Here is a 10,357-nt window from a genome sequence, read left to right as displayed (position 1 = left end):
CCCCCCCCAGCCGGCACGACGGCTGCGAGCGGCTCGGGGAGCTGGTGGAGCGCGGGGCACTGCTCGGGGACGTTCAGGTGTTGGCTGCTGCCAGGGTGCTAATGGGCTCCTACAGCAGCACTGATGGAACGAGTCAGCAAACGCCGTCTGAAGGAAGGTAGCAGCTCACTGCAGCTGCTGGGCTGGCTGTCGGCAGGGATCTGGCAGGTTCAACAGAATGGGAAGAGCAATCCTTCCTAGTTACCTCTGAGCAAAAGTTTTTCCAAACAAGTCCCACGTTTCCCAATTACCCACTTGTACAGAGAGCAGCGTGGTGCTAATTCTGCAGCAGGCCCACAGCCCAGGCAGTTGAGCAGCTCCCGTGTCACTCACCTCTCAATTTACTAATTTATCATTTTCTGACTTATTTACTACATTCCTAAATGATTATCTTATTTGCTGTTCTGTCTTGTCTGCACTGAACCTGTCTGTCCCAGCGCTGGGAGTTCCTGAATAGATTCCAGATGTTCTTATTTACTCAGGTACCTTTCAGGAGTCCTCATTAAATTAACTCTTTATTTGCTTATAGGGCCTATGGTAGCAACAGCTGCTCTTCTCTCTCATCCATCTTGGTGCCTGGTGAAGTCATGACTCTTGTTCCACCAAGAGAAGGCAGCTGTGCAAAGGGGAACACAAGAGCTGCTGTGCTTAGAACAGTCCAGGAGGGATAAACCTTTGGAGGACTTGCTAGTGGAACGTACCCAAATGCTGCCACTTGCTTCTGTGCCAAAAAATTCCCATTTGCTGGCTTTGGATTGCTTTTTTTTTTCCCCCCAATGGTGCTCCCTTGCCTGTAGCACCCTGAGAAATGCTGTTCACGATTGACATGGCTTGGGTTGGATTGGGTTGGATTAGATTGGCATGGCTTGGGTTGGACTGGATTGGCATGGGTTGGACTGGATTGAATTGGCATGGCTTGGGTTGGACTGGATTGGCATGGCTTGGGCTGGAGTTGTTTGTATCATGTGTTCCTGGGCTCCAAGCCATAAGGTCTCATGCTTCTGCCATGGAGAAGGGGGTTCTGGGGAAGGGACCTTTCCTTTGCAGTGAGTAAACTCCCAACACGACCCTGTTTCCTAATCTGCAGAGCTTTGGCTTCTCTGAGCCTTTTGCTGAGTATTTTTTCACAGAAGAACGGGTGCAGCCGCGGCGTTGCTGAGCACTTCCCCTGTTCTCTCAAACCCTGTTTCTAAGCAGCTGATGGCAGAAGATCAGTAGCGATGGGAGAGGCATCGTCCTTTCGCTCCAGCCCCTCGGTGTGCGCAGTGCACGGCGCTGGTTTCATTGGATTTCAGCCCCTTGGCACGTGGTGTTATGAGAAACTCTTTGCTTGCAGCAAGTAGCCCCGTGTCCAGCAGCGATTAACAGCGAGGTTGGTGCTTTTCACCAAAATCTGCCTTTCCAGCCCAAAGCTGAACCCCGCGCTCGCGCAGAGGCGGGCTGAGAGCTCCCCGTGCTGCGCTCGCAGTCGTGACATCCTGTCTAGACCCAACGGGTGATGCTGTCTCCTGTAAGGTGCTGAGCACTGTGACAAAAGGCTCAGAGAGGATCTGAGCAGAGCAGAAATAAAGCTTTCCTGTCCTGAAAATAATTGTGCACTGAACGAGCCAGGGAGCAAGAGCCATGCAGCTACTCTGGGAGGTAACTGTTGGTCATCTGTTGGCTTTCTAGTCTGTGAGCAGAAAATGCAGCTATTTGCACCTGGAGAGTACATAAGTGCCAAAGAGCCAGAGGATTAAGTGCTGAGTACAGTTTCCAAAGGCACCTTGTGTCTGTCCAAATGTAATTGTGTGTGGTGAGTGGGTAGAAAATGGCTTAGGAACAAAAATGAAAATCAGGTTTTTCTATTTCTTTTTGAGTTTCCCCTTTCCTCTTGGGTGGGGAGAGATGTATTTTGCTTTCTTATAGAGATGGACGCTTAGATCCACTGGTGGGAGACCAGGACTTGGCTCCCACTGCACTGGCTGTGGTCCAGCGTGAGTGATATTTGTTATCTGGGATGTCAGTAAAATAGCAGTGCAGAGAGATGCCGCTGACTCAGTTGTACTGTGGCTTATTAACCAAGTTCTGACTCAGCCTGCAAAATTCAGGTTTTTTTAGATTAACCCCCACTGGACAAGGCAAGGCTGAGCGGAAAATGACTCATTTTTGTGATGAACCTTGTGGAATGGGTGCTTGTATTCCCCTTGGGTGGTGATGCAGAGACACTAGCACCAATTTAAGCTCCCAGTGGCTCTTGGTAACCCGGGAGGAGAGCAGGGAGAGAGTTCTGCCTGTTGTTCTTCTGCATAGAAGTTCAGTCTTGGAGACTGAGTTTGATCTAGGTAGAGAAGCCTGTTTTTTAAGAGCTGCCTGATGAAACTAGCCATGCCAAACAGATGATCAGCAGGCAGAGTGGTGATGTGAACACTTTCTTGCCAACCTTTTGCTGTGTGCCTTCTGTCCTCTCAAGCCGATTTCTCCCTCTGCCTTTGCTTTGCCAAGTCCTTGTGATGGTGAGGTGACTGGCTGCCCCGCTGCCTCGGGAACTCAGCTGCTCCCACACAGCCAGCACTGAGGAACTGCTCTCCTGCCGCCCTTAATGTGGGAGTAATTCTTGGTTTGTGATACCAGACTTGCTGGGCTCTATGGGCTATGAAAGGGCTGTGAAAGGGGACTAAGAAAAGCACATTTCTGGGGTCTGCATCGCCGTGGGAGATCTCTCAGGAGCTCACAGGCTGAAAGAGGTTGATAATTATTGATCTTGCTTAATAGGGAAAGGAAAATGTATCCCGCACCTCCTACTCTCAGTGACATTGTCCTGGGAGAAGGCAGTGCCAACAACTTGCACCCATTGAGGAGAGGGCAAAGCAAAGGGGCAGGGGGTTTCCACAGCCCTGAATAAGGAGCCAGAACTGGGCTAGTGGTCTCCTGGACTGCCCTGGGATAGAGGGGCTTAGTCGGGGAGTGACCTGGGGCAGGAACCAGCTGCTTTAGTTGCCTGCTCTGGGTTTTGCTGGTTCTCTGCAGCTGGTGGTTGCTGGCGCTGAGGCAGGAGGCCTGGGGTGGCTCAGGGGTGTTCCTGAGGTGGTCTGCAGCTCAAGCGAAGGACAGCTTCTCTGCACCCCTAAGATCTCAGTGTGGCAGCAGTCCTGGGATGTGGAACAAGTGCTGGGTTCAGCTTGACCTTTGAAGAGCACTGGATTTCTCCATTTGATTGCAAGTGGGAGCTGCTTCCTCGAGGACATGCTGCACTGTGAGCCCTGCCAGCTTTCCTGCCTCCATGGGCAGAGTCTGGCCACGCTCCTCCCTCAGGGCCAGTCATTTCCCCTCCATCCGCTCTCCCTGGGGCCCCACAGATGTCTCTTCACTTGTCAAATCTCCATCTAGCTCTGATCTGTGCCTGCGGTGCACTCTCTGACATATGAGGCAACTTCTTCCTCACCCTGGCTGAGGAAGCTTCCGCTTCCCCACCACGTGCTGCTGAAGGACACTGCAGTCATGCTTCCAGGTGGTCACGGAGATGCTGAGCTGCACAGGTTAACCCAAGAAGGAGCTCTCCCACAGAGGAGAGTGGTCTGCAGAGAGGTAAGATCAGTTGTCCCAGGGTGCTGGTTCCTCACGTGCAGAAATGCCATCTCCCACGTGCAGGCTAACCCACGCAGAGCCTCCCCAGATCGAGCAGCCGCAGCTGTGGGGGTGTTTCGAAGTGTTTGTGACTCAAGCTCGAGAACACATTGTTAGAGCAAAGCTCTGCCTTGTGTTGTTGCTGCTGCTGACTTTCGAGTGAAATGGGCAGAGCCGTGCAGAGCGCTGTCCTACCTGCTGAGAGCATCAAGGGAACAAAAGCTGCCACAAAACCTTCGAGCCCAGAGAAATGCCTTTGTAATTTTAGAAACAGAACCGCTGTGGAAACAAGATGTTGTGTGAGTAAGTGCTCCTCAGTGGTGCTGCAAGGCAAATGCTTCAGCCATCCCTGCGGGATGAGGTTGGTCTGCAATTTGAAAGACAAGGGACCTGACTCTCGCTGCGTGCTGTGAAAGGCAGAAAATAAACTGGGACCAGAAGCTGGGAGGCAGGAGCAGGATGCTGAGGTTACCTGGCACGGGGAGAGCAGGGGCTCTGCTCCTCTGGGTGTGCAGGAAGAAGCTGGTCCCTCCAGCCTGGTGGGCACAGCAGCGTTGGTGCTTTTTCCATGGCATGGGCTGTGGAGGAGTTATTGCTGATCGCTGTGTGAGGGAAGTGTGCTCAGTGCCTCCTGGAATGTGGCTGCTTTTGGGATTGTGTTTGTGCTTTTGGAAGCTGCTCCCTGGGACCGTTACAATGATGGTCTGTCATCCCCCGAGAGTGGCTGTCAGCTCGGCTGACGTTAGTGGCACAGCAAGCCATCTCCAGCCCAAAGGGGCAGGGGAACGGGCAGGTTGCCCCCTCACCCCACCAGAGATGAGGGCAAGGGGGAATTTGAAGCCATCCCTGACTTGATTTCCCTGTTTCCCAGCTGTCGATGTGACCCTGCAGTCTGTCCCTCAGCCCAGCCTCTTGCATGGCTGCCCTGTGACAAGTGTTCCTCTCTCCCCACTCTCTGCTCTCTGCAGAGCTCTTGCTGGAGGAGCTTGCAGCCTTTTACAGCCCTGTCACCTGGGGTGGCCGCCTGTCCCGCGCCAGCATCTCCCCTGAAAGGGCTGTGTAGCCCAGGACAGCAACTCACCTGCTGCACTCTGAGCTGTGCTGATCAGGAAAGCCAAAACATGGTGTAGACCAGGAACCTGAGATGCTGACACATGTTTTAGCCCCAAGCTTCATCCCAGGCAGCCTGTGCTGAGATGGGAGGTCAGCTCTAGTGTCCAGGCATCTGCACTGTGACCCCACCGCTGCTCACCCTGTCCCAGAAGGCCTCTAGCAATGGTCTGCTCATAGGAGAGCCAAGTTGAGACCAAGAATCACAGAATTGTAGTGGTTGGAAAAGGCCTTTAAGATCATTGAGTCCAACCATAAACCAAACACTGCCAATTCCACCTCTAAACCAAGGCCACACGCTGCTTCAGCCAAGTGGAAAACCAAGCCCAGACGGGCTGTCTGCTTCCTATGTGGTCTCACCCTCTACTCTGCAGTATATTCCCGGTCTTGTGTGATGCAGAGGTGTATCATGCTAGACAGCAAGTTCATTTTGGGGTTGGGAGGAAATCAGTGCTGTAGGTTGCCTCTGGGAACTTGCCAGATACTTGAGGCTTGGTACAGTATTTACTAAAGCAACCACATCCAAATAAAATAGAGGCTTTGCCATCGGCCCTTTTCCTGCACGCTGAAATGTTCCTTGTGCTGTCCCTGTTGATCTCTAGAAATCCCCTGGGCTCTGGCCTTTGCAGGCTGTCTCTCCTCCAACTGCCTCCGTTACAGTCCCTGTAAGCCTGATGCAATTTGTACTTTTTCATATTAAGGAACTTGAACCACTGGATTGTGGCTCAGTAGAATAGGAAAGGACAGTGTTAGAGCAGCTCGGCAGACAGCTCGGTGTCTGCTGGTAGATGTGTCTCTCCTTTATGTTGGCAGCCTGTGTTCTCAGGCAAACATGCCTCTGAGGAGAATCAAGGTGAAACACCAGGGATGGGGCCCTGGTGACAAGACAAGCAATGGGACAGATGCCCGCTGATCAGCTCTTGCCTTGGGGCTTTGGCTGGTTGAGGAGTGGATGGGCTGGTGGGCTGAAGCGAGGAGAGAGGCTGTCAGTGTGCCCAGCCCCTCGGGGCAGCTGTGCAAGAGACCCCAAAGGCTGATGAAGAATATGAAACTCCACTGAGCAGGACCCGGGAGCCAGGCTGCTGCTGCTCGAGGGCAGCTTGCACGTAGGAAGCACCGCACCCTCACCCAGCAAGTTAACCAGCAGATGGGGAAGCACCCTGCAGCACCCCAACTGCCACGTCCACCTTGCTTGTGGCTATCAGGTGGAGTGATGTCCGGCCATGGGACAGGTATGTGTGTTGTGGGGGGTTATGACATGACTCAGGGTTTAAACGGCCACCTGAGGACCCAGCGAAGGGATGAGCAGCGGCTGGAGGTTAGGAGTGTGGTATCATCTCTCAGGTGGGCTTGTTCCCTGGTGTCTCAGCTGCAGGAGAAGCCAGGACTGCCACTCTGCAGAAAGGTTTGCTATGCTGTTGGGGGCATTCCCTACCAGATGACAGGCAACGTGCTTGGGTTTTTCCTCCAGATCTTCCTATTGGATGTTGTGCAGGTGAGTGGTGGTGTGAGATGGGGTTCTCTGCAAAGGTGCTTAGCATAAACTCAGCAGACTGGGACAAGGGTGGAGTTTGGTGGGTGGCCAAAGCCCTTGGAAATGCTCATCAGAATTAGGCATTCAAAGTGGATCAGTATTGCATGATGTAAATACTGTTGGTGGGCATGCAGGAGATGTTTCTGGGCCATTTCAACGCTCACAGTGGTCTCCAGGGGATGTAGATGAAATGTTGGCTTGAGTGAGCTGCATCAGGCTCACTGCTGGCAGCTTTTTGCCAGGACTTCTTTCCCTTTCGAGCTGTGGTTTCCATTTCCCTCACAGCTGGAGCCATTCCATGCCTCTTTGATCATTTTCTTTGGAAGAGCCTGGGATGCAGTGACTGACCCTGCTATTGGCTTCCTGGTCAGCAAGAGCCCGAGGAGAAAATATGGCAAGCTGGTTCCATGGTGAGTGTCTGAGCTGGAGCCTCAGGAGGGTCTTTGCTGGGCTCACATTCCTTGAGTGCTAGCACAAGGAGGCAGCTGGGACAGAGGTTAATGTGACTGTGGCTTATGGAGAATTACAAAACCTTAACATCAGAAGGATGCTGAAGATAACGTAACTTGCAGTGGGGTCCACATGTCAGTGCAATGGAAGAAGAGGAATGTCCTGCAAACTTGTGCAATTGCTGTTTCTCTGAGGCCTCATGTTTTTGAGGCTGTGGGGTTCAGTGCTCTGAGAGTCCTGTGTGGTAGCACACGGAGAGGTTGGTAGTCAGCAGGGTCAGCAGCTCTCCACCAGCCTCTAACCACGGGCAGATCTTGCACGTAGAAGGTCCTGCTTCCCCCAGGGTTCTGCTGCAGCGGAAGGACTTGAAGTAGTTAAGCAAGAGAGTAAGAAATGTTGGACAGCTCAGACAGTAGGTTCCTCTCCATGTTTGTGTTTAGCCCCTCCCAGCCTGACTGATGGACACTCACTCGAGCAAAACTGCTTCTTCTCGCAGACCTTCACCTTGCAGTAGCTGGGCTGTGGTTTGGAAGCGAGGGAAGAGGCTGTGCTACGTAGCTCAGGTTGTGCAACGAGAAGTGTGATCACCTTATCGGAAGGTCACATCTGACCAGCTCTGTTTCCTCCCCAGGATCGCTTGCTCCATGCCGTTTGGGGTGCTCTGCTACTGCATGATGTGGTTCACCCTCTCAGATGCCACCCCCACCTCCCTGAAATTCCTGTGGTACCTGTTTATGTACAGCTTCTTCCAGACTTGCATGACTGTAAGGAACATGGTGCTTGGGGCTGACTGTCTTACATATCAACCTGTAGAGCGAGGGACTGGGACACGGGCAGCAAGGGACTGCGACACGGGCAGCTGGGGAGTCCCAGCCTCTCCAGGAAGGGACCTGGCACAGAGTCTGGGAGAGCTGTATCTGGGGAGCAGCAGGGGATGGAGGATGGCACAGACCATTCCCGCAGGGATGGTGAGCTGGAGCGGTGCATTTTAATGCTGGGGATTCAGCTGGGCTGCAAACTCCTCCATGGCTGGTTTGTGGGAGCAAAGCACAGCAGAGAAAAGGGTGACAAGCCACCTGTGTGCAGGGGTGACACAGAAGGCAGCGTTATCTACTGTGTGTAGGGATGAGGGGGGTCACCACCAGCAAACCAGGGAAGCAGCAGCCAGAGATGTGTTTGATCTCTGCTTTCCCTAGTGCCACCACGTGCCGTACTCTTCCCTGACAATGTTCCTGGGAGGAACCCAGAGAGACCGTGACTCAGCCACTGCCTACAGTAAGTGTCTGTGCCCCTGTGACCCCGGTCTGCCTGCGTTCCTGGGAGACCCTCCCCAGAGGAGAGGTGAATAAAAGCCCAGGTTCAAGTTCTGAGTTCACCTTGAATCAAAGTCAAGGTTTCTCTGGCTTTCAGCAGGCTGCAGAGTGGATGGGGTAAACCAGAGATATGATGAGACCTTCTGCATTGTCTTCTGCAAAGAATTTACCTGCAGAAGCATTTCTTAGATCTGTATCATCCCTAGGGAAACCAGGAGTCAGATTTATTGGTTCCAACCATGAGAACATTTACTGGTGGAGCCAAGGGGAAAAAAATCAGAGCAGGTGGAAATAGCAGATCTCTTCTGTGGCAGCTCTGGATGTCAGTGCCTCCAATTCCATTCCCAAAGCTGGTCTCTTACCTTGAGGGATGTGTCCTGTCAGCCAGGGAGTGGGACTGAGGTTTCTCTTCTGGCAGGAATGGGGATGGAGGTGTTCAGCACTCTCCTTGGGTCAGGGATCCAGGGGCAGATTGTGGGCAGTTACCACGTCAGGAATGGCTGTTACGTGTCAAACGAGACCCTGCCCAACACCAGCACCTACAGCCTCACGGACTCTCTGGAGAACACGGTAAGGGCTGTCCCGTCTGTCCCCTGCTCCTCCCGTAAGCTCTGGGACAGGCACTGCTGGCTGTGCTGCCAGCTCTGTGTGTGGTACTGCACTGTCACTGTGCCACCGCATTGTCACTGTGCCCTGTCTCTTATTTTCCAGCGTAGGGCCTATGTATCTGCATCCCTGGTCCTGGGCTCAATCTATTGCCTGTCCTGTCTGATTCTCATCTTTGGAGTCAGGGAGCAGCCTGGTAAGATCCATTTAGATCCAGTTTGGAGGGTTCCCAGTGGCAGTGGATGGTGAGAATGGGGTTGCAGAGGAAGGTGTGAGGCAGAGGGAGCTGGGTGCCTCCATGGGGGGTGGCTCTCTGGGTGTGGGGCTCAGAAACACACACGGATGCTGAGACCCGACTTGGTTTGTGCTGGCAGCATCTCGCTCCCACAGAGGAGAGAGGAGAAGCTCCAGAGGAAGGAAGGCTCAAGCAGCCTGGGAGCTCTTGTGAGGAACCGTGGGCTTGGGACAGGGTCTGCAGCTCACTGCTTCACCCCGAGCAGGTCTCACCAACACAGAGGGTCTGCAGAGCCACTCAGGCCAGCCCGAGCATGATGTAAAGGGGCAAAATCCTGCCCGTAGCTGACACTGTGGCTGTTGTCTCTGCACCGAGCTCCTCAGCCAGCTGAGCTGCACCCCAGGCGCAGTGGCACAGTGCCCCTGTGCCTCCCACCCCATCACCTTTGTTCTGGCAGCTCCAGTGCCAGCTCTGCTCTCTCTCTCCTTTCAGGGCCCCTCAGCCCCCTGGGGAAGGTTGAGCTGCCCTTTGCCAGCTGCCTGAGGATGATGGTGGGACACAAACCCTACACCCAGCTGCTGTGTGGCTTCCTCTTTGCATCCTTGGCCTTCCAGGTGTGAGACCTGCCATGGCAGGAGGAGAGCTTGGGGGATGAGATGTCCAGGCAAGTTATCCAGACAATGAACTTGGGAACCCCAAGCCATGAACGTCTGCACGTTGCTTTCCTAGATCACACAAGGGATCTTTGCCTTCTTCTGTACTCATGCGGCAGGGCTGGCTGGGAAGTTCCAGCATTTGGTGCTTATCATGTTGGTAAGTGAGTCCCAAAGAGACTTTCCTGCTGGAGGGGCTGATCCCTGGGTCACCCCAGCCCTCGAGCATGGGCAGCTCAGCATCGTGGAGTCATGGGCTGCTGCGTTTGCCCATCAGCAAGGACATCACCCAGGCAGAGACTGGCAGTCCTGGAGGGCACTGCTGAGACTCCCCTTTGCTTCTCTCCTCAGGTCACAGCTTCCCTCTCCATTCCCTTTTGGCAGTGGTTTTTGGGGAGATTTGGAAAGAAAACAGCAGTGTCACTAGGCCTGGCGGTGAGTTTGCCTGTGGTTGTGGCTGTGACATGAGAAGCCCTGTGAGAAAACAGCCTTGTCTCAGCCTCATGGTGTCTGAGAGAAGAGCTGGCTGGTGGCTAAGGGTGGCCCTGTGCACGGTGTCCTCTGCACTGTGACCAGGAGTTAAGCCAGTAGTTGATGGCAACTCTGCATTTCCACCTGCCTGGCCACTGCTGGTTTGGGTGGGCATGGCCACTGCTGGTTTGGGTGGGCATGGCTTGGCAGAGCTCTGCAGGAAGGTGCAGGGAGGCTGAGAGCCCGTCCCTGGGACAGTGGGGAAATGATTTTTTGCAGCATCACTCAACTGAGGGCTCAGACTCTGAGTCTCCATGGCTGCAGATCTGGTGGGCAGCGT

The 10,357-nt window shown here is 53.8% G+C and overlaps 1 protein-coding gene across 1 annotated transcript in view; it reads left to right on the top strand.

Annotated features, from left to right (window-relative positions):
* Positions 1-6,013: 6,013 nt before the first annotated feature.
* The window catches only part of LOC104529695 (sodium-dependent lysophosphatidylcholine symporter 1), a gene marked incomplete at its 3' end in the record, with an annotated part of 6,137 nt that continues 1,793 nt past the window's right edge, over positions 6,014-10,357 (top strand). The window contains exons 1-9 of the mRNA XM_029086516.1: positions 6,014-6,250; positions 6,575-6,699; positions 7,371-7,503; positions 7,936-8,014; positions 8,471-8,622; positions 8,764-8,854; positions 9,386-9,507; positions 9,623-9,706; positions 9,898-9,981. Of these exons, the coding sequence (XP_028942349.1) occupies positions 6,014-6,250; positions 6,575-6,699; positions 7,371-7,503; positions 7,936-8,014; positions 8,471-8,622; positions 8,764-8,854; positions 9,386-9,507; positions 9,623-9,706; positions 9,898-9,981 (1,107 nt within the window). The remainder of the gene's footprint in view (positions 6,251-6,574; positions 6,700-7,370; positions 7,504-7,935; positions 8,015-8,470; positions 8,623-8,763; positions 8,855-9,385; positions 9,508-9,622; positions 9,707-9,897; positions 9,982-10,357) is intronic.

This window comes from Antrostomus carolinensis, unplaced genomic scaffold (genome assembly GCF_000700745.2).
Source record: "Antrostomus carolinensis isolate BGI_N321 unplaced genomic scaffold, ASM70074v2 scaffold24518, whole genome shotgun sequence".
NCBI lineage: Eukaryota > Metazoa > Chordata > Aves > Caprimulgiformes > Caprimulgidae > Antrostomus > Antrostomus carolinensis.
Note: the sequence above shows the minus strand (reverse complement) of the source record. Positions and strands in the feature narration are given on the sequence as shown.